This window comes from Oncorhynchus kisutch, linkage group LG10, assembly GCF_002021735.2.
Source record: "Oncorhynchus kisutch isolate 150728-3 linkage group LG10, Okis_V2, whole genome shotgun sequence".
NCBI classification, from domain to species: domain Eukaryota; kingdom Metazoa; phylum Chordata; class Actinopteri; order Salmoniformes; family Salmonidae; genus Oncorhynchus; species Oncorhynchus kisutch.
The window spans coordinates 17,536,012-17,560,478 of NC_034183.2; the positions used below are offsets into that span (position 1 = coordinate 17,536,012).

At 44.1% G+C, this 24,467-nt stretch overlaps 1 protein-coding gene across 3 annotated transcripts in view; it reads right to left on the minus strand.

Moving 5' to 3' along the window:
* LOC109897836 (DNA-directed RNA polymerase, mitochondrial) overlaps window positions 1–24,467 on the minus strand; it is a 40,832-nt gene that overhangs the window by 1,273 nt on the left and 15,092 nt on the right. For 2 of the 3 annotated variants that reach the window (XM_020492439.2, XM_031833228.1), the window contains exons 6-20: window positions 22,967–23,116; window positions 21,924–22,091; window positions 20,954–21,124; window positions 20,241–20,480; window positions 18,102–18,896; window positions 17,825–17,947; window positions 17,162–17,284; window positions 15,963–16,142; window positions 14,623–14,709; window positions 13,355–13,468; window positions 11,815–11,867; window positions 9,241–9,339; window positions 8,891–8,963; window positions 6,003–6,094; window positions 1,465–1,538 (exon numbers count right to left, since the gene is read on the minus strand). In XM_020492439.2, the coding sequence (XP_020348028.1) occupies window positions 1,465–1,538; window positions 6,003–6,094; window positions 8,891–8,963; window positions 9,241–9,339; window positions 11,815–11,867; window positions 13,355–13,468; window positions 14,623–14,709; window positions 15,963–16,142; window positions 17,162–17,284; window positions 17,825–17,947; window positions 18,102–18,896; window positions 20,241–20,480; window positions 20,954–21,124; window positions 21,924–22,091; window positions 22,967–23,116 (2,542 nt within the window). The remainder of the gene's footprint in view (window positions 1–1,464; window positions 1,539–6,002; window positions 6,095–8,890; window positions 8,964–9,240; window positions 9,340–11,814; window positions 11,868–13,354; window positions 13,469–14,622; window positions 14,710–15,962; window positions 16,143–17,161; window positions 17,285–17,824; window positions 17,948–18,101; window positions 18,897–20,240; window positions 20,481–20,953; window positions 21,125–21,923; window positions 22,092–22,966; window positions 23,117–24,467) is intronic. The other variant, XM_020492441.2, reaches the window with a different exon arrangement.

Below are 24,467 nucleotides of genomic sequence, written 5' to 3' on the forward strand. Positions count from 1 at the left end.
ATCGCTATGATGACACTGGCTCTCTTGAGGACCGCCACAGGAAAGGAAGACCCAGAGTTACCTCTGCTTCAAAGGATAAGTTCATTCGAGTTACCAGCCTCAGAAAATGCAGCCCAAATAAAAGCTTCACGAAGTTCAAGTAACAGACACATCTCAACATCAACTGTTCAGAGGAAACTGCATGAATCAGGCCTTCATGGTCTAATTGCTGCAAAGAAACCACTACTAAAGGACACCAATAAGAAGACTTGCTTGGGCCAGGAAACACAAGCAATGGACATTAAACCAGTGGAAATCTTTACTTTGGTCTGATGAGTCCACATTTGAGATTTTGGTTCCAACCGTGTCTTTGTGAGATGCAGAGTAGGAGAGCGGATGATCTCCACATGTGTGGTTCCCACCATGAAGAATGGAGGAGGAGATGTGATAGTGTGGAGGTGCTTTGCTGGTGACACTGCCTGATATATTAAGAATTCAAGGCACACTTAAGCAGCATGGCTACAACAGCATTCTGCAGCGATATGCCATCCCATCTGGTTTGCTTAGACTATCATTTGTTTTGTAAAAGGACAATGACACAACACACCTAAAGGCTGTGTAAGGGCTATTTGACCAAAGCGAGTGATGGAGTGCTGCATCAGATGACCTGGCCTCCATAAATCACCTGACCTCAGCCCAATTGAGATGGTTTGGGATGAGTTGGACCGCAGAGTGAAGGAAAAGCAGCTCAGCATATGTGGGAACTCCTTCAAAACTGTTGGTCAAAGCATTCCAGGTTTAGATGGATGAGAGAATGCCAAGAGTGTACACAGCTGTCATCAAGGCAAAGGGTGGCTACTTTGAAGAATCTCAAATATGTTTTGATATGGTTATTCATGATTCCATACGTGTTATGTCATAGTTTTGATGTCTTCAATATTATTCTACAATGTAGAAAATAGTAAAAATAAAGAAAAAGCCTTGAATGAGTAGATGTGTCCAAAAAATGGACTCTTCACCAACAAGAGGGGTGTGAACAGTTTGGGGTCGCATGGGTTGTGAGGTGGGGCTTTGTTACTACGCCGATAAATGACTATATCCATCCGGACCTTTGCGTGACCGGACCTTCTCAAATAGTGCATGAGTACCCCTGTTGTATAACAACGTCTAGCTAGTACTCCACTGTATTCTGTTAGAGGAGACAGCCAGAGGTTAGTGTAGTGATGGCCTCCGTGTGGTTCAGACACCACTACACCTGCCTGAGTCGTGTAAGGAGACTTTGCATGGCGGGTGGAGCTGCTGGTACCAACCAGCCTCAGATGGACAGAGGTTAAACAACCACAAAAGCCTTCTTCAGGAATGATGGGCAGACTGGTATGGTGCTGACACTTTAATCAATCAACCCCTGTGCTGTGGGGATCCCATGGATCTGACGAACAGAATACACAGGTCCTGTACGGTGCAGACAAAGAGAGAAACACTGACCTGTTTGAGGCACTTTGGCCAGTAATAGCAGCATCCTCCGGTACTCCAAAAACTTATTGTTTTTGACCTCGCTCCTGGAGGAGAAAGGATGACAGATTAAGTGCTTATTAAGTTGTTGTGGTGAGTGGTTGATCAGGAGTCCCTATTATTGAAGAGAGCAGGGCAGTTGTGCAGTCTCCTCAGGCTCATCTCTTTAAGCTCCTGCGGGTAGCCTAGTGGTTAGCGCGTTGGGCTAGTCACCGAAAGGTTGCAAGTTCGAATCCCCAAGCTGACAAGATAAAAATCTGTCGTTCTGCCCCTGAACAAGGCAGTTAACCCACTGTTCCTAGGCCGGCATTGAAAATAAGAATTTGTTCTTAACTGACTTGCATAGTTAAATAAAGGTAAAATAAAATACAATTAAAAAAAATCCTCATCTCGCCTCTCCTCCTAGGGGCTATGACCTCACGGGGCCTTGGCAGAGGAGATGAGGGGCTGGCCTGGATGCCCAATTACCCCATCGAAGGAGCAGTGTGGATACTTTGTAGTAGAATACTATAGTAAATACTACAATAGTACAAAAAAAAAATATGTAGTAAATACACTTGTTTAACTATAGTAAATAGTACAGTGTTTAATTTGCATATACCCTGCCCATTCCCCTTCCCATATCCCAATTTTTGCCACCCATAAGTCAAAACCTACATGTCAAGTATAGACCATATACTGTACATGTACAGTGTTCCCTACAGGTTGTAGGCCCCAGTCCTACCTACCTACAGGTTGTGGAAAATGTGCTCTTTTGGTATTTCAGTAGGTTTCCTGAAGTAGAAAGCCTCCACTTTATGTCAAAGATAATAAAACAAAACACTATAGTAATTACTACAGTAATGTCCGCAAAAACATTACACTACGATCAGCAACACCACTACATTCATTATTACAGTATATAATAGCGATGCACGATAAAATAAATAAGTAAATAGGTAAACATATCGGAATCAGACGATATTAGCTAAAAATGACAATAGCCCGATGTCTTGTTTAATTAACGCTGATGTGCAAAACCGATGTTTTGCATACTTATATAACGTAAAATATACAGCACTACACAGAACAAAAGAAGAAAAATACTAAGGGCACACTTCCAGCAACTAAACAAATTCAAGTCGAGGAGTCATTTGAAAGAGTAAGAAAAATTCAGTGAGACAGCTCAAAAGGTGAAATTCATTAAATGCCAAGAAAATGGAATTCATGGCCCTTGACAATCAACCATTCTCTGTCGTGGATGATGTTAGCTTTCGCCGACTGGACGAGCACCTCGAGCCCCGGTACACTGTATCAAGTAGGCGCCATTTTTCAGATGTTACACAGTATTGTTGAAATGCACATCCCTGAGCTACGGGTGTCACTGCTATTAGCTTCACAACTGACATTTGGACCAGAGATGTCAGCCCCATGAGCATGCTGAGTCTGACAGCACAGTGGGTCGATAAGGATTTCATACTGAAGGAAAGCCGTACTGCATGCTCAAGAATGTGCTGGTTCTCATACCGCTGCTGCCATTTCAATGGCATTTGAGAACATGTTTGAAACATGAACACACTCCTAGCTCCAATCAAACAACTGACTCAAGAAATAAGCTCATCAACTGCGACTGCAGCAGACGTGATACCCTCGGTCATGGCATTGAAACGACTTCTCAACAAAACTGCCGACAGACCGTGGGGTTAAAACTTGCAAAAGTACTCTAGTAGAGGCTGTGAACAAGCGATCCGGTGTCATTCTCTGAGCCGCTTTACGGTGTGGCCACCTTGCTCGATGCTAAGTACAAGGCCCGCTACTTCAAAGCAGACAAGAAACAGGGTTTACGGGAAATGTTACAGACAGCTGGACAATATGGAAACGGACACACTGACAGTGTGCACCGAGGAAGAGAGGCCACAGACAGAGCTGAAACTTCACTCATTGACATGTATGATGAAATCCTGGTTGAGAATGAACAAATGAACAAGGAAAAATGAACAAGGAAACAGCACAGCAGGTAAGTGAAATAAATGGGTTTTAATGATGTTTTAATGGGGACATACGTAAATGCCAACAAACTAATTTGGTCCGCATGTGTGTGTGTTTTAACTATTTAACTGTACTAGAACGCTTAAAAGATCACTATATAATTGGTTATCGGTATCTTTTTTTGGAGGGCAAGGAAAATATCAGATCGTTATCGTCCAAAAATGTAATATCGGTGCATCTCTAGTATATAATAGTTATTTTACTACAGTATTTATACTATAGTTAACTGTAAATACTACAGTATACACTACAGTGAATACTACAGTAAAGTCTGCAAAAACACTAGTGAATACTCTATAGCAGGGGTTCTTAAACTTTTTCAGCCTGGGACCCAAATTAGAAATGTGACGTTTTCCTGGGACCCAAGCGTAGAAAAAAATTCAACTATATGTAAATATCGGTACATTTCATTGCCCTTATGCCTAAAACAAGTGCAATATAGACAAAAACAAATAACAATGAAATTAAAAATTTATATAAATATACATTCATGTTTATTTTCCACCATTAAAAACACTCATATATCAGTCTAGGTTGGAACTATTGCTGTTAAAAATCTATCAATTTCATTCTGAACTGGAATAAACAGATTGATCACATCACACAGATGAGTAACAGAACACACACACAGGCTTTTTGATAGTGCAACCCGAAGTAACAGTACAGAATAAAAATTCAGTGTACATCTTACGGTAGAAATTATTGTTAAAAGAAAATCTAGGTTGGAACTGTTGCTGTTTAAAATACAATAGATTTTTTTTTTATTCTGAACTATAATAAACGAATTGATCACATCACACAGATGTAGACCAGAAACATCCTAATGAGAGGTGGTGAAAGTTTTCAGCAAGCAGGTCTTTCCTGGACTGGGTTTTTAACAGTGCAACACAGAGGTCATACTCAGCAATGAGGCTGTTTCTCTACTTGTTTCTTTAAGTAGGTCAGAGTTGAAAACCCTGACTCATGTGGTGGCAAACTGGATCAGAACATCTACTGCTTTCTCAGTCAGGCAGGAGGCCGCTTCCTACTGTAGATGAGTAACCCAGAACTGTGTGAGTTTGCCTCAAAAATAATCTTTCCTCAATCAGTTTATTCCAGTGCAGAATATTTTTTATTATTTGTATTAACAGCAACAGTTCCATCCTAGACTAGTTTTCAACAATCATTTCTACAGTAATATGTACAGTAGGCCTGATCTTTATCTGTACTGTTACTAAGGGTTACACCATCAGTAACTAGCTAGCTTGCTTTGGCTAATGTTAGCTATTAACGTTAACTGTGTAATTTATAAGGTTACGGGATTGTTTGAAAGCGAAACTCACATCTACTACTATGGGAGTTCGTACTCTCTTATTTCTGCTTATTATCGCCTGTTATAAAATGACAACAATGCCTTGCTAGTTGACTTACTTTTCCACTGTTGAAGCACTGTTTCCTGAAGCATTCTGCCCTGTTCTGAAAGAACTCCCTGGGTTTACCATCATGCTGTATGTTTGGCCAGGGCGTGTCGTTGTATTAATTTGTTCGTTTTGAGAGGCTCATTACTAACGTTAAGCACTTCCCCACACAAAACACATTGTGGGCGCTCCTCGTTATTTCTCAACGTTTGTATGAAAGAGGGAGAGAAACTAATCCTTGTATTTGCGTTTCATGACAATTGAGCTCAGTCCGAACTTGTGGTTAGCATGAGTCCATTTGATGATAGCGGTGAGTGATGGCGAGTGGGAATGACAAGTCAGTGGCTGAGAGGACATCATCTGCTGCTGAACGACAGCGTTGCATCGTGTGTCGCGGAGTGATCTTCAAGAAAGCTGCAGAAAAAAGATCCGGTGAACCGCGAAGCACACGGGCATCTCCCTCTCCCACATCTGCCAAACTCAGCCGAGACCGCTGCTAAGCAGAGAGCGCATCGAACAGAAAGCACAAATGCACTTGGCCAAATCAATTCCAGTAATTAACTAAAGAGTATATCCATTTACTCTGACACGTCGCGACCCACACTTTACGAAAGGCTGCTCTAGAGTATTTTTTTATGTGGGCACATTTGAAGGAAGAAAACTGAAACCGCTGTGTTCATTACAAACAGATTTAACTGCTACCGTAGGTTACTAACGTAACCCCGGTTCTAAGAACCAAGCTTGATTTAAAAAAATATATAATATATAAATTTCTCCCACAACCCTATTTTAGAATCAGACGACGTGACTTCTTAGTTTGGGAAACGCTGTTTTATGCATACATGGCTGAGGCAGTGGGATTGGCGGTGCCATTGTATGTACTTTTTGGTGAGCAACGTATTCAGTAAATATGCACAGTGACATACATTCTGAGATAAAATAGTGTGATGTTTATTTATATAAAAGTGTGTTAAAAAAAAAAAACTTTTTCCTATCTTCATAATAATTATGTGCAAATTAAACCAAACTGCTCTGCCAGTGAGGTGGGCCAGTGGTCCAGTTTGTGTGTGTGTTGTAGAAACTTACGATAGCCCAGAGCAGTATTTCTGCAGTAGGAAGTTGGACAGCTCTTGAAGGATGGGCTGGCTGTGCAGTGCCACAAACTGCTCCCGGCAAACCTGGCAACCCAATAGAGCACAACATGCTCAGCTACTCTACTATACTCCCCAACACTCAACCAACAGCTCTATTCAACACTGACAGGGGGAGAGAAGCAGAGGTGGAAAATGAGGGAGGGGATAGAAGACAAGCTAGAGTGATTGGTGCAAATCATTACTGCTGTCAGGTCAGGACCAATTTAATGCATTCCTGAAGAATGACCTAAAGATGCACTCAAACTTTTGTAATATTTCAGACAGTAGTTCCGAAGGTGGTGGTCACGAGCCAAAAGTGGGCCCCGTTTTGTGTGTACTACGTTATCAAATTGTGTACTACAGTACGTCATCCATTTAGCGTGATATGTTACATCCTGAAATTCTTCCTTTTTTTGTTGTTGTCTTCAATTCATATGATATGTTACGAATCCAATTCGTGACAAATTTTGTTGTTTCAGATTCTGGAGTGCATCTTAAAGGGGTAATAAAATCCCATGTCATATGTTGAGGTGCTGACCTAGTTATTTTGAGCGTTTCCCCTTGCTTTATGTTCAATTGGCTATGAAATTAGGGAAGAGCACTTTGAGATTTAAACATGACAAGAAATAACAATACTATGAAATAACCTCTTCAATACTAATCACTGGAGATCGGATGAAGAAATAACAGTTGGAAGTTCTTTTCTTCACATAATTCATACAGAAATGCCATTATGGTAATTCGGATAGTTTGGATCTTTATATTTATTTATTTATTTTATTTTACCTTTATTTAACCAGGTAGGCAAGTTGAGAACAAGTTCTCATTTACAATTGCGACCTGGCCAAGATAAAGCAAAGCAGTTCGACAGATAAAACGACACAGAGTTACACATGGAGTAAAAACAAACATACAGTCAATAATGCAGTATAAACAAGTCTATATACAATGTGAGCAAATGAGGTGAGAAGGGAGGTAAAGGCAAAAAAAGGCCATGATGGCAAAGTAAATACAATATAGCAAGTAAAATACTGGAATGGTAGTTTTGCAATGGAAGAATGTGCAAAGTAGAAATAAAAAATAATGGGGTGCAAAGGAGCAAAATAAATAAATAAATTAAAATTAAATACAGTTGGGAAAGAGGTAGTTGTTTGGGCTAAATTATAGGTGGGCTATGTACAGGTGCAGTAATCTGTGAGCTGCTCTGACAGTTGGTGCTTAAAGCTAGTGAGGGAGATAAGTGTTTCCAGTTTCAGAGATTTTTGTAGTTCGTTCCAGTCATTGGCAGCAGAGAACTGGAAGGAGAGGCGGCCAAAGAAAGAATTGGTTTTGGGGGTGACTAGAGAGATATACCTGCTGGAGCGTGTGCTACAGGTGGGAGATGCTATGGTGACCAGCGAGCTGAGATAAGGGGGGACTTTACCTAGCAGGGTCTTGTAGATGACATGGAGCCAGTGGGTTTGGCGACGAGTATGAAGCGAGGGCCAGCCAACAAGAGTGTACAGGTCGCAATGGTGGGTAGTATATGGGGCTTTGGTGATAAAACGGATTGCACTGTGATAGACTGCATCCAATTTGTTGAGTAGGGTATTGGAGGCTATTTTGTAAATGACATCGCCAAAGTCGAGGATTGGTAGGATGGTCAGTTTTACAAGGGTATGTTTGGCAGCATGAGTGAAGGATGCTTTGTTGCGAAATAGGAAGCCAATTCTAGATTTAACTTTGGATTGGAGATGTTTGATATGGGTCTGGAAGGAGAGTTTACAATCTAACCAGACACCTAAGTATTTGTAGTTGTCCACGTATTCTAAGTCAGAGCCGTCCAGAGTAGTGATGTTGGACAGGCGGGTAGGTGCAGGTAGCGATCGGTTGAAGAGCATGCATTTAGTTTTACTTGTATTTAAGAGCAATTGGAGGCCACGGAAGGAGAGTTGTATGGCATTGAAGCTTGCCTGGAGGGTTGTTAACACAGTGTCCAAAGAAGGGCCGGAAGTATACAGAATGGTGTCGTCTGCGTAGAGGTGGATCAGGGACTCACCAGCAGCAAGAGCGACCTCATTGATGTATACAGAGAAGAGAGTCGGTCCAAGAATTGAACCCTGTGGCACCCCCATAGAGACTGCCAGAGGTCCGGACAGCAGACCCTCCGATTTGACACACTGAATTCTATCAGAGAAGTAGTTGGTGAACCAGGCGAGGCAATCATTTGAGAAACCAAGGCTGTCGAGTCTGCCGATGAGGATATGGTGATTGACAGAGTCGAAAGCCTTGGCCAGATCAATGAATACGGCTGCACAGTAATGTTTCTTATCGATGGCGGTTAAGATATCGTTTAGGACCTTGAGCGTGGCTGAGGTGCACCCGGTTATAGAACCGGAGCATCTCAATATAGGTCTGGTCATCACTAGTTAACACAGCCACAAAGTCATAAACCCTGCCTATTCATACAATTTTTCTTAAAATGTGATTTTAGACCTAACCTTAACCACATTGCTAACCTTATGCTTAAATAAACTCTTTGATTTCAGAATTTGACGATATAGTAAATTTAGACTTTGTAGCTGTGTTATCTAGTGGAAACCATTTAGTCTTGTTGACACCTCGATGTCCTGAGGGGCAGGGAAACACAGCCATATATACACTCCGAAAAGGACAGGACGCAACACCGGGACATATGGCGCTGCCTGCCAACAGCTGTAACGGCATGTATTAAGGGCCAGGCAGACAGTGGTGTAAAGTAATTGACATCAGGGAAGGCCTATAAAAAGGTAGGATACAGGGGAGCTGTGTGCTAAGACCGTAAAAGTTACAGTAATGAAGGTGAGGACTGTACTAAAGTACCTTGTTCATCGTGTCGACTGTAAGGGCGTGGGTCCAGAAGCAGTCGTGGACGGAGACGAACGTCAGGCCGGCGCTAGAGGAGCACACAGAGTAGAAACATGAGACATAGGGCTAGACGCCGTGGAAGGAAATCGTGGTGGAAACCGTAATATGAGGTTACACAGCCTGTGAGACATACTGAGATTTGAATCAACGTGACATACTATGACAACAGTTTATGGGATCAAACAGAAATTGTTATTCAGATGGGTCTTGAGAGCCATCAGCTGAATGGTGGTAAGAATGTGGTAGGGAATGTGATCAGAGGTCCGTCCTGTGTGGTGGGGGTCAGAGGTCAGTACTTAGTGTACCTGTAGCAGTAGAGAGCAGTCAGCATCATGTGTGTGGAGTCCAGAGAGTGGATGAAGTTAGGAGGGAAGGCATTCTTCTGTTTCACTGTGTCTGGCTTCCTGTGGACAGAAAACAACAGTTGTTCACAGAGAAAGTGCACCCACACACATACAGTGGGTCTCTCTCGTGCACCCACACACATACAGTGGGTCTCTCTCGTGCACCCACACACATACAGTGGGTCTCTCTCGTGCACCCACACACATACAGTGGGTCTCTCTCGTGCACCCACACACATACAGTGGGTCTCTCTCGTGCACCCACACACATACAGTGGGTCTCTCTCGTGCACCCACACACATACAGTGGGTCTCTCTCGTGCACCCACACACATACAGTGGGTCTCTCTCGTGCACCCACACACATACAGTGGGTCTCTCTCGTGCACCCACACACATACAGTGGGTCTCTCTCGTGCACCCACACGCATATAGTGGGTCTCTCTCGTGCACCCACACGCATACAGTGGGTCTCTCTCGTGCACCCACACGCATACAGTGGGTCTCTCTCGTGCACCCACACACAAACATGAGACATAGGGCTAGACGCCGTGGAAGGAAATCGTGGTGGAAACTGGACACCGTAATATGAGTTTACACAGCCCGTGAGACATACTGAGATTTGAAACAGAAGAATGCCTTCCCTCCTAACTTCATCCACTAAATAAGAATTTGTTTTTAACTGACTTGCCTAGTTAAATAAAAGGTAAAATAAAAATGACGCAAGCACCTGAAAAGCCAGTGTCTTAGTCCACGGATCAGTGCACAGGTAGGTCAGTATGAATTAATAACAAAGAAAAACATCAGATGTTCAACTGATAAAGGCAGCTTGCCAACACAACTACACTCTATACTTCCTTTAGATGTCCTGTGTAAGCCCACAGCTAATTGGGTGTTGGCGAGAAAGGAAAACATATTGCCGTCTTTGCAGCTGTTTTGGCTGCTGTCTTCCAATTGAAAGGTTGCAGAAATGTAAATGTCCATTGAGGAGTTTACCACATCAGTCACGGGCCGCTTATAAGGAACGGGACACAGACACATACAAGAAAGCCAGCTACGACATCCAACGAGGTGGAATCCTATTACACCGGCTCCGACACTTGCAGACGATAACGGATTACAAAGGGAGCTAACGAGCTAAATGCCTTTTATACTCGTGTCGAAGAAAATAACACAGAGTCTTGCATGAAAGCAGCAGGGTAGCCTAGTGGTTAGAGTGTTGGACTAGTGACCGAAAGGTTGCAAGTTCAAATCCCCGAGCTGACAAGGTACAAATCTGTCGTTCTGCCCCTGAATAGGCAGTTAACCTACTGTTCCTAGGCCGTCATTGAAAATAAGAATTTGTTCTTAACTGACTTGCCTAGTTAAATAAAGGTTAAAAAAATAATGTAAAACATTTTAAAAAGCCCGTTGTTCCGGATCACTGTGTGATCTCACTTTCTGTGGCCGATATGAATAAAACTATTAAAACAGGTTAACGCTCGAAAGGGAGCTGCTATATGTAATGCGAAAGAAAATCAATGAATATACCAGAAAAAAAATAATAAGGCTAAGTGGATTTTGACTGATCGTTAACGCTTAGGCTACATGACATGGGATGTGCAAATTCAAGGCTCTACGCTGACATTTTTAACAAGGACCACATTTAGGAGTACAACGAAAGTACATTTGAGTCACCTTCATCTCCCCCTTTAAGGGACGGGCCTTTACCTTGGTAACGTGGGATTCGCATGTCTGTCTGAGAGGTCCATCTTTGCTTGTAGCAGTTGAGCAAACTCAAACTAACATTGAACAACCTAGTGAACAAATGATGTAAATAGCCAAGAAACACAAGTATAAATTCACACTTTAGTAGACTTTAGTGTAAATTATATCAACTTCTATTCCTGTGCGCTTCTAAAAATGTATCTTCCAGTGTTTCACTCAGTGACCCAGGCACTGTTGCTGTGCGATTTTAATTATAATTTTTTTATTTTATTTTACCTTTATTTAACTAGGAAAGTCAGTTAAGAACAAATTCTTATTTTCAATGACGGCCTAGGAACAGTGGGTTAACTGCCTGTTCAGGGGCAGAACGACAGATTTGTACCATGTCAGCGCGGGGATTCGAACTTGCAACCTTTCGGTTACTAGTCCGATGTGGGATATATGGGACTCTACGTAATTCTTTGCATAGAAATAAGAAATCATTCTTATTTATGTGATTTTGTGTGCGATTAGCTACCAGCTATAAAACAAAACAGCAGAAATAGTTTGAAAATAGCTACGGCAGGATGTTTTTTGCTATATGCTGTATCACAACTCGCACATGTGCTCACGCTACTTTTTCAGTTCACACATATCTATTTTTAGGCACATGAGTAAAAAGGTCGCACTGTCGAACCCAGAAATTCACTCACAGAGACGATGAAGGCATCATGCCACAGAGTTTCTAAACCCAGAGGCGCAACATTACGAGATTTCCGGGAACGCTTGTGAAACAGACCAAGCAGATAAGGCAGCTGGTGGAAAACAGTGGGATGGAGAAGAACTTACTGTTTAGAGTCATGGGTGATCTGGAGACTTAGGTCCTGAATGGTACCCTTCAGCTGCAGCAGACATGAGGGGAAAAGGGAGGACATGAGTGAGTCAGGTAGGTTTGATGATGTCATTTCACTCAATGAAATGGTGGAGGGGACACTGGATTAGGATTAGACATTCTGTCCACAAACAGGGTAGACTTTCCACCACCTAAGTCGGTCCTTATTTCTGAAAAATTGATGGTAGATCAAATTAATGTGGAGTCCATTTTTATTGAATGCGTCTGATTGACCTACAAGTGCTCAGAGGTAACAGACATGACAATAGGACATTCATTACTGGTAAAACCTGACTTGAGCTAGCATGCTAAATACAAGCCTACTAAGACATGTTAACAAAGAGTTTGTTCCCTAGGAGTGATTCTAACTAGTGCTCAATATCTCAACAACATTGATTGACAGAGCAGAAACACACCGCTAGCAACTGTAGGCGCTGTCACAGAAGAGAGGCGTTTGACCAGGCTGAGGTGAAAAATGGGGCCCATCACTTTCAAATAAATTTCTAAAGCCATTTTTACATCAGCAGATGTCACAAAGTGCTTATACAGAAACACACACACCTGCACACACACAGAGCAGTAGAGGAGCGAGGTGCCCTGCTCAAGGTGGCAGTGCACTGAGCCGGGACAGAGACAGGCCAGGACACAGCTGAGACCTGAAGTGCTGAGGATAACTTGAGAGATGGAGCTTTCAGAGGTTTCCTCCCCCTGTCTGTCAGTAGAAGTCAAATGAGGTGAAGAGAGCCCTGTAATTGGTTACTGCTTTCAGGCCCCTCTACCAGTTAAAGACACAGCAATAGCCAAACAATAAGCTGTCTGCCAGGTGGGTCAATTAGAGGGGAAAAGGGACCTAAGTTTGCTTGTTATTTTCATGATCTCTCCAGTGGACATGTGACTGGCATTAATGGTGACCACAGCCAGATTGATTAAGCTATAGAGCATATATTGTAAAAATATTCTGATATTTCCCTTTGAAAAGGACTACGTTTGACATGTACGCGCTCGTATAACAGCGCGTACAGGGTAACTTTACTGTGGACAAGTGTAGCGGGACAAAAAAGGAAGGCTCGCTGCTTGGGTGTAAGACGTTCAACTGTCCAGTGAAAGACTTTTGAAAGTTAATATTCTGTTAACTCATAGCCAAATAATGTTGTTGACTCATCCTATACTCGTATGTGGTCAAAGCATATATTGGAGAAAACAAAAACACAAAAAAAAAACACCTCAAACTTTACTATTTCCTCAAGGAGGATGAGCTGGCCAATCAGCGGCCTACTCGCATGAATATTTGTTATGACCAGTATACGCCCATACCATGCTGTTGTTGGAGTACGCCCACACCATTCCAACACAGAAAAGCTGCTTTAGAACATACTTAAATATATATATTTTTTAATATTGTCATTAAATTGAGGTTATATTTCATAGATATTTGGAAACACAGGAGAGTTACTTTCATGCTTCTCTGAGCTCTAACTAAGCCACATTTAGTCTTACCATCTGCGTCCTGGTCCGGTGGTAGGGTTGAATGATGGGCAGGCCCAGGGGCGTCACCCACTCCACCGTGTTGCCCGATTTAGCGATGAGCCTGGCGCTCTCCGTCAGCCAGTCCTGAAACAGAGGGCACCGCCACGGGTCAGCCAATGGAAGGAGAGGTAGCTACTGAGTGAAAGTAGGACACTTGAAAATCCCACTCACAGGTCACAGCATTCTACTCCTCTGCTGCCAGCTACTGTAGATACACAGAGCTAAGCAATTCAATTCACTTCCATCACCCACTGTTCACTGGTGAATACATTTGTGCTCAAATTAAGATGTTTGTGAAATTGAGGAAAATGTGAGAATAAAGACACATTACATTCACTCAGCAGCTTGGAAGTATAATCAGTTTAAATTTAGATGCAGTTTCTTTCGTGATTATATCTATCCGTGCAAACAAATGGAGAGTTTTCAAAGAAACAGGTGGAACGTTGTTGCTTGCAGACAATATAACACTACCATAGATATAACAGAGCAACAGTGCTGGCCTGGCTGTTGCGGAGTCTGACATATATCGATTCCATTCAAGAGAGAGCATTAGGGTTCTAGAAGTCCTCATCCACAGCCTCAGTGTAGGAGACTAATATTTACATTTCACATTTTAAGTAATTTATCAGATGCTCTTATCCAGAGAGACTTAAAAGTAGTGAGTGTGTACATTTCTATACTGGTCCCCATGGCAATCGAATCCACAACCCTGGCATTACAAGTGCCATGCTCTACCAACCGAGCCACACGACCCAGAGAGCAGGCAGGCCCAAAGCTGGCCCATTAATCAGACTGTCTGCCTGGCCCTCTTTCCCCTAATCATCCTACCTCTCCTCTCCCACTCCTTCATCCAGGAACTCCCAGCCAGGTACAGGGAGGAGTGGAAGAGAGAGGGATTGATCATGTACTGTAACTAGCCACCGCTGCGCTCTTCTTGAGACTGCTGTGTAGACCCAGCAGGACCTGACCAATTTAGAGATGAACCGGGAGCTGGAGCAAGATGAAGGGGGAATATTTAATTTGAGCTGGGGCTGTGTGCCCTCACCGTAAAGCTACCCTGATCATTCTTTCTCGAATGGTTTTAATGCATGAGCCCATGCATATGATGAACGAGCACGGCTACTGTGCTAATAGTAAAGCAAACTATAGTCGTTAATAATAAGTGCTGCGTCAACTGTGGAGCTGGTATATGCAGCAGGTAGATGGATATATTAGTAATGTGTGTCAACGCAGGGTACCTGGATCTCTCTGGTGCCGGTGAACATCTCCTTCAGACTGCTGAACACCTGTTGGACCAGATAGTGAGAGGCGTCCCATACGTACTCCTGCAATCACAACACAATCTCAATGGCAGGACAATGCATATATCCAAATCCAACACATGTATATTTATTTATAGGCACATAATCACAATGGGTAAAAGACCAAGCACAGAATCCAGAGGAACTCCACAAGGTAAATTATGTGCTGTTCCATAAAATAATTCCTGGGTTGATTTGAATAGGGTGGGTTGCATTGTAACAAACCTCCACCTCGCAACCCCGAACTGTTCACACCCCTCTTGTTGGCAGTTTTATAGATGCACTATGCAGAAATCGCTCCGCCATTTCCTGGTTGCTACAATTCTAATAGTTCGCGTAAGTATAGTGTAGAGAATCATTGTACCATCTAAACCGCTGTGAAATATATTTTCCATAACCAAAAATATCGTATTTTTAGCTGTTTGAAGATGGTGTACAAAACTGAAAGTAAAAGACTCAAAAATGAAACTTAATAGGAAGCATAGAAATAGCTTCATAGAACAGATCTGTCGCTTCTTAGACTTGCATTCAATGAGAATGCATTTATTTTATTTATTTAACTAGGCAAGTCAGTTAAGAACTGGTTGTGTCCCCCAAAAAGTTACATATTGCCTGCAATTTTACATGTGTGTTCATATGATATCACGAGTCGAATCCTGAATCGTATTGACCCCATTCTGGGTCTGGATCCAGCCTGCGGTCCGCCTATTGAGCATGGCTGCAGTAGATTATGACAATCACCATTTTTATAGGTATCAATGATTTTGGTGTAAAATTCGACTGAAAAGAAAAAGGTATATATTCATGATGATATTGCTGCGCTCAACTACATGGATATCAGAAGTATGAACGTCACATTACAGTGCTTTGTGAACGTCGCATTGGGGTGGCAGGTGGCCTAGTGGTTAGAGCGTTGGACTAGTAACCGAAAGGTTGCAAGATCAAATTCCTGAGCTGACAAGGTAAAAATCTGTCATTCTGCCCCTGAACAAGGCAGTTAACCCACTGTTCCTAGGCCATTTCCAATATGGCTGCCAAACAACTGCATTTCAATGGGATAAGGCGGTTTTCACAGTAATAAACATTTCCCGCTACATTGTTCCCAGATTCCCTGTTCAACAGGGAATCTTAAGACGTCTCACAGCCGTCAGTATGGCACATTTCTCGCAACACAGTCGTATGTTATAGGAGATTATTATGTGATACTATTCATCCAGAAAGGCCACAGCGAGTGACATCAAAAACCAACAATTACATAGATGACTGGTAGGCCGTACCTTGGGGAAGTCATCAACCTCCTTGAGCCTCTTCTCTATCTGGAGGCGTCCTCCGTAGCGCGTCACCCCGTACACCACCGTCATCACCGTCTGCTTCACCACCTTCCTGCTGATGAAGCCCTCCAGCACCTGGGCGATCTTCAGACCCTTCTCTGAGTCCCGCACACGGAACTCCTCCACCTATAAAACACACAGAGCACCAAACACAGTCTGACTGTCATCTTGTCCAAAGGGAACCGCACGGACTCAAAAGTATCATACATTAACTCTGACAGTCCCATAGTATAACATGGGAGCATAAGAGAACCACATTGTGCTGCAGACAGTACATTGATTTAGACTGCCAGTGAATGACACAGTTATCACACATCTGACTCAACGGGCCAGTGGCTTTAGCAGCAGTTTGCTGTATAGCCTGTACAGAACCTGCTGTAGTAGTTCCACAAGTGAACAGTCTAAATCAATTAACTGCAATCACCTTAAAGACACACCAGGTGTATCCTTCCTGTAAACATTGTTGCCTTGATGATTGGTGCCCTTTATGTACTGGAGGTGTTTGTCCTCCAAGACTCGGAGCGGAGCGGATTTCATCAGCTGCTTTCTAATAAGCGCTCCTCGGGGTGGCTGGACAATGGAGGTAGGAGAAGGAAGCGCTGCCACAGCAGCATTCTGAAAGCAGCCCAGCTCATTGAGAACTCATCAGTGTACTACGCTCCAGCTTAACGCGACTTCATGTTTTGGGCTTTTTTTAATCACAGCATAAACGCTCTCCGCTCTCACCGGTGCTTAAATCAAATTGTCTCCCATCTAAAATATGTAGCGTGGTCAGTGCAAAATCCTTGGGCTGTGCCTTCTGCGCTGCAGTGACTGGGGCTCAGGGAGGCCTGGGGTGAGAGGTAAAGTAAAGCCTGCTTTGACTAGTCTGAGGAGAGCAGGTGCTGTTATTGTAGACTGTGCTCAGTGCAAAGGAAAAAGTACACCGTTGTTCCCTAGGTATCCAACCACCCAGATAAATAAATGAGCAAGCTCGATAATGAGACACTCTTCAAGTACAACATTATGTATTAATTGATAAACTACGGATTTCAGCAACTGTTTCGACCTTGTGTGTTAATTCTACATTATAGGTGGAAGGGGCAGGGCAATACAATCACCCAGCCACTGCCCACTGGCGCCCTCTGGTGCCCAGGCTGACTGACCTGCTGTGCCACCCCGCTGTAGACATCCTGGGGCACCTCACAGGGAATTAGGTTCACAGAGGTGGCACCGATCACATCCCGACCCAGGGCTGCGTAGTGCTGGAGACCATTACACGAACCATCCTGAGGGGAGGAAGGAGGGAGTGAAGAGAGAAATATAAGACTCTTATTGAGGTTGCAAATAAAAGCTTAAATCGAGGTCATAGATGAGTCCTGAAGAAGCACAGACAGATGAGGTCAATGAGCTGCTCAACTCTACATAGCTAGAGCCTAACCAACAGAGAGGTTAACTGATGTCTGAACACACTGTTTAGGATGGATCAGACAGGGCAGTGACTGAGCACAGTCAAGTGACATAACAACCATTTCCCCAAAATGGTGTCAGGGGAGCTGTTGCCTTGTTAACTTTTCATGAGGCCTCTAAAATAACAGTATAGCGCGTAAGTGAGACACCACATGTTTAAAGGTTCTCCAATGTACAACCTCTTGAGGGGAGCTAAACAAAATGGACCCCTAGACCCTAGGAGTATGCAATATAGCAAAACTTACACCTATTCTTTCAGAGGGTAATATGGAGCTATGACCGTATTGCATATACCTATCTAATCCTTTCCGATCTAAATGGACGGTCAAGGGGCGGGGGTTAGAGATCAGTGTCATTACCTGATGCACAGGAAAGTGGGAGATGAAGTGTGTGGGGTCAGGTGATCTGACAGCGTTGGCTATCTCCATACAGCAGGCCAAGGCTTGCCAGGGTTCATCTGCATTCTGCCACCACTTCTTACCCTGCCGTGGAAACGCACACACAACCACAGACAATACAGTATCAGGTACCACAGATCAATGGTTAGATTATCTCTCAGTGGGTAGAATATTACATCCACAATCTATGAGCTGTAACACTATGATAACAAACAGGACACATTGTTAGCAGACTGACGTTGAGGGGGTTGTCTGCAGAGTCCAGGATGTCATCCATGATTGTGTTGGCGTACTCCAACCTGCCGGCCAGCGAGCTGCGTTTCTTCAAGCCCGTCAGGTTGACCAGGTGGATCTTCAGCCATTTCAGACCGCCCGGCCCCAGGGGCTTCCCCTCCGCAAACACCAGGATGGCCCTGGTCACATCGCTGCCCAGGTGGTTGAAGTAGGGCGGGCACGGGTACGTCCGCCCGCGGAAGTCCATGTTGTGGGGGAACCAGAAGACCTCGTCCCTCATGTGGTTGGCGATGGAGAGTTTATAGAGGGCGTCCATCCTGAGGCTGTGCATCTCACTGCACTTCTTCTTAGCCTTGACCAGCTCCCTCTTCAGGTGGGCCTTCTCGGCTGAGGAGTAGGTGGCCAAGTCCTGCTGGCTGTAGCGGAGGATCTTGGGGGCCTCGGAGTTGGGCGGCGGGATGTCCAGCTTCTCATTGCCCTTATCGTTGAAGATGGAGATGATGATGTCTAGCAGGGGCTGGTTGATCCTCCAGGCGGCGTTGCCCAGCTGGTTGAGGGAGTCCAGCACGGCATGCAGGTCAGCGTCCTGGCACTTCTCCAGCAGGATCTCATGCTGATTGGCGCCAACCACCGTGCGCATCATCTTGGTGGGGGTGAGGAGGTAGGCGCCGAACTTGGCCGAGGTCCAGGGCACGGGCGGGCACAGCATGGGCATCACGTAGGAGTCAAAGGTCAGCGTGGTCTCCATGGCGTCCTGCTGCATCTGTGTCAGGATGGGGTGCGGCTTGATGAAGCCGACCTGTAGCCAATCACAACACGAGAGATCCAATTACATACATGAAATCCAAAAACACAGGTTCAGTACCAGTCCAATCAAATGTCTGCTCAAAAGCAGAGCTGAACGTTTTAATTAAGCTTCACGAAAACAGGCAGCCTTATTTGCTGTGACAACGCCACCACATTAACCATGGCTTCTGGTGGAGAGCGCATGCGGCTGATTTATTTCCTGACTAAGTGTAATTGTGATGATGTAAATACTGTGGTTACCAGCTAAGGCATCTGGTTCATAGCAGTTTTAATCACGTGTGACAGCCGGAGACTAATTAGCTACTTCCTGAAAGGTTTCACCAACCAAACCCACAGAGACACAGCATTGTAGAAAACATACTGTATAAACCAACAGTGCAGTCTAACACACACAGAGACAGAGAAAGACAACAGATTCAGTCCTTCAAGAGATATAACAAATCCAGTCCATCAACCAGGCAGATATTCCATGAAAAATAAATGAGAGAAGCATTGTGCAGCCTAACTACTCTGCATGCTGCAAAAATCATTAGGCTGCACCCCTGCTGCCCTACACTCTACCCCCCTGAGCCAGCACAGCAGAGGGAGGAGTGGCCAGAGACCAGCTTTGAAACCCTCAGCGGATTGAGATGCCGGCAGGCACTTCTTTTACACCAGGAACGAGGCTCAGAGGACAAAATAGAAAGTGTCTTAATTTCCTTGTCAGTTATCCCAGGGCAGTCAATCAGCCAGCCAACAGCTCTGCATTGGCTGTGCAGCAAATACAGTGACACGGCCTGTACAGAAGTCAAGGAATTCATAATTATTACGCTTTGCGGAGCAGCGCAGAGCTGTTGAGTAGAGCTGTTGTGAAGAAAATTGTCAAGGAAGTGAGTTCGTGTTTATACAGGACCTCCCGCCCCCACCTACCGTCAACCAATCAAGTCAATGCTGAGCAATACGGAGCCCTCCGCATTATAAACAGATGTTGGAGGCACACAGCGATGTGATATGGAGCAACTGCATCACACCCTCCATACGGAGCCTCCGACCACATTTACGGACAAAGCATAAATCGGCTTTTAGTCAACTGCACCGCCGTCCACTCTTGCAGGGAAAGCGGTTTTATTATTCATATGCTTATGAGCCCGGACCGTGCAGGCAGAGAGCATAATATGAGGGACCTGGGCTGTGAGAGGAGAGCTGAAGAGACAGACATAGCAGCTATAACAGATGTCAATGTGAAGACTAAGTCATGACACCAAAATGAGATGTCACGAAAATGACCCGAAGCCTTGAAAATCTGGTGAAAAAAATGACTGGCATAAATCACTTCAAAATGTAGTATACGATTTACCTGTTTGTTACTGCGGAAGGTGTACATGTGGTAGAGGACAGGGATGAACTTCCTGTCATTGGCAGGGTTGAGGATGTCGCTGTTCACCTTCATGTGCTTGACCATGAGGTCCACCAGGTAGGTGCCCAGCTCCACCACCACCGTGTGGGGCCATTGGGTATTGTCCCCCAGCAGGGAGGGACCAGAGCTATGCTCCGCCTCCAGCTTCCACCATCGTTCCCTAGGCAATACGTCAAAATCCTGCACCGCACAGTAAGGAAGTTTTCTTTAAGTCAAACAGTAGGTCAATGATTTAATACGTCTTGTAATTGCAGACAGGCAGACAACAACAAAAAACAGATAAAGACCAGATGTGGGTGGAAGAGTGACACATAGGAATAGAATGAATAGAATGGGCTTAGAACCTCTACCGCTGACAATATGACTGGTAAAGTCATGGGTACACTCGCAATGGCTGCCTGCCTTGTGATGCAACATTTCTATGGTAATGTAGAATGTTCATTCAAATGATGTTAACTGATGTGGCTCATGCTATGGAATGCATTTTTAGTAATGTCAGTTGAAATAACAAATCACAGCAGATATTGATAGGTACACTTCCTGCTTTGATCCTATGGGTACTCTCGCAATCGCCACCAGTCCACCCATTATGCCATCATTGACGTGTATGGGGACACCTGTTCTACTCATTCTATTTCTGTGGAGTGTCATACCTTAGAGTCTTTGGCTAGTAGCTCAGCATATTCATTGTATATATGGCTGAGCTTGTCCACCATCTGGTTGTGGCTCTTCATGCGGATGCAGAACTTGTTGTGGACCCTGTTTCCCAGCTCCTTGGCCAGGATGTGGAGAGACTCCCCACTGGGTGGCAAGTTAGACAGACTCTGACAATGACAAATATCAACATTATTAGGATCAACTGTATTTCATAGCATTACATTTTATATCAAGCTACAAAGATGATAAATAAACCTGACTGTAGAAGTCTAGATACATCAGAGGTCTAAACAAGTCAAGGTCCAACATACTGCTGGGATGCAGTGGGCTTTCCCTGAAGGGTTCAAACACAGAACATTGTGGAACGCCAAATTAAACGTTACAACGTTCATATCATTTGTCAACCAGCTCAGACAATGATACCACTCAGAAAAATAAGAATTGAACCAACAGAGATACAGTATATGCATTGAGTGTACAAAACATTAGAAACACCTCCCTAATATTGAGTTGCACACAAGGTGTCGAAAGCGTTCCACAGGGATGCTGGCACACGTTGATGCCAATGCTTCCCACAGTTGTGGCTGGATGTCCTTTGAGTGGTGGACCATTCTTGATGCACATGGGAAACGGTTGAGCGTTAAAAAAAAACAGCAGCGTTGCAGTTCTTGACACAAACCGGTGCACCTGGCACCTACTACCATACCCCGTTCAAAGGCACTTAAATATTTTGTCTTGCCAAAATCACATTTGAATGGCACACACACACAATCCATGTCTCAAGGCTTAAAAATCATTCTTTAACCTGTCTCTTCACCTTCATCTACACTTATTGAAGTGGATTTAACAAGTGACATCAATAAGGGGTCATAGACTGATCATGTTTTGTACACTCAGTGTATATGACCCAAGGTCAGAGATAGTTGAGAAGATTAAGTGGGTTATATAATAATACAAGCTTTATACCTGGATCATGATGTCTACATAGTCCTTTTGGTCCATCAGACAGAGGTAGGGGTAGAGGCTGAGTCTGACGGCCTTCGGGGTGATGCTGGCCAGGATCATATTGCTCTCCCTCAGGGCCCCAACCAGGGCTTTGTGCCAGACCATTCGCTGCTCTGCCAGCAGAGCCCTCTGAAACATTCACATGCACCACCATCAGCACGGTAATATTGCAGGATACTGTGTGGTGGACGAAAACATGAAGTATGTTCCATAAGCAAGTTCTGCCTAAGACCCACTTTGGATATGAGTTCAAAGTTGACGTCAAGTTAAACAACAAACACCTTATAACTTTCATTTGGACTCGACTAGCTAGCCAATAACCATCTGTGGTATTCAGCATGTGTTCCGATTCAGATATTGTGATGGAACAGAACAGGTCTCCAACCAGGTTGTGAAACTGGGTCAACCCTCCATCTAGGGGACTGTCATATTGCCTGTCCATGCCAGGAGGAGAGAGCCCAGCTGACACAGAGCAGATAGGCTGACCTGGCCTCTAGATGACATCGCCCACTCAGGAGAGCCTCATCAAAATACATTATCATTCGGCTGTACATTATCATTCCGCTGTAAATGTTGCAGAACCACCAGGGACCCTCGTCCTCCTGCTCCCAGTCTGAAACATTGTCTGTAGATGCAGGGAGAGTTTAAACTGTAAATGCCTGGCCCCAGATCACTGAGATAACAGGAGAGACCTCAAAGCATTACATTTAAAGTTTTGACTGATGTCTGGAGACAAACTTGACACTGACTGAACATTACAAAATAAAAAATCAACATAATGAAAATATGATTTTGTCATTGGCAATGGATTAAATGAAATTCCACCCCTTCAATGTAAAGTGATTTGAGATCCCATACAACTCCAATAATTACTCATTTCAGGGCCATTAAAAACAAAATAAAGTACAGTATATTTCAGTGTGTCACTATCCCATACAACTATAGTAGTATATTTCAGTGTTTGGCCAGACTATACGTCTAGGTGGGTGGGGCAGTTGGTTTACCATCTTGGCCATGTGTGGGGTAACAGGCTTCATGGCCTCCACAGAGTGAATGGTGATGGTGCTAGTCTGTTCCATGCTCAGCTGACGGCTGAACCTCTCCCGCAGCTCCTCCAGGCTGAAGGCCAACTTGGGGTACTTAGCATCTGCCCTCTGAAACACACACAGGTCAGATGGTTCAGAGAGGCCATACACAGACAGGGTTTTACAGGGAGAGATTATTACATCACAGGAGAGAGACAAGGGAGCATACATTAGACCTAATGTCTATTATCAGAATCAATATTAGATACATTTAGATTACTCACATAGCTATTTTGGAATGCGTGTGTGCACATTCGAGCGTGTTTGTCCAGTCCTAGCCAAAAAGAGGGTGCGTGTGTGTATTCTGAATAATATGAGTGTGTGGTGATGGGGAGGGTTCGGTCAGGTCAGGGTGAGTCGCTGAGTGCGTGTTGACAGTGCAGTCAGCTGCCAACACACAGAGCATTACGCAGCCTTAATTACTAGACCAGGGATTATCAACTAGATTCAGCCGAGGGTAGATTTTTTTCTTTAGCGGATGGTCAAGTGGCCGGGACACAATTACAAATCATTTGTAGACTGCAAATTGACCGCAAAAAGCCCAAACATAAATAATATTTGACTAAACCATAATCTCAAACTTTTCTTACATTTTTATACGATCGCATACACTCAATGGTCAATTTATTAGGTACACAACCCTGTTCACAAAAATGGTTCGCTCCTATAGACCCTGAGTCACGTTCCCATGGCTTGCTATAAAAAGGAGGCAGACAGGCAACCGGTAACATTTTGATTGAACGTTAGAATGGGAAAAACAAGTGACTTAAGTGACTGAGCGTGGTCTGATCGTCCTGGGCTTTTCACACGCAGTGTCTGGGGTTCACGGACAATTGTGAAACAAAAAAAAAACATCCAGTCAGCGGCAGTCCTGTAGGCGAAAACAGCTTGTTGATGAGAGAGGTCGAAGGAGGATGGCAAGAATTGTGCAAGCTAACAGGCGGGCCACAAACAGGCAAATAACGACGCAGTACAACATTGGTGTGCAGAACGGCATCTCGGAACACACAACTCGTCGATCCTTGTCACGGATGGGCTATTGCAACAGATGACCACACCGGGTTCCACTCCTATCAGCTAAGTCGGTAAGTCAGTACTGTGACTCAGTTGGTAGAACATGGCACTTGCAACGCCAGGGTTGTGAGTTCAATTCCCATGTATGTAAGTCACTCTGGATAAGAGAGTGTGCTAAATGACAAAAATGTGTTTTTTACCTAAAAGAAGCGGTTCCAGTGAGCACGTGATCAACACTGGACAATTGAGGAGTGGAAAAACATTGCCTTGTCCGACAAATCTCAATTCCTGTTGCATCATGCTGATGGCAGAGCCAGGATTTGGTGTAAGCAGTAAGCAGAGTACATGGACCCATCCTGCCTGATGTCAACGGTACAGGATGGTGAGGGGAATGTTTTCCTGGCAC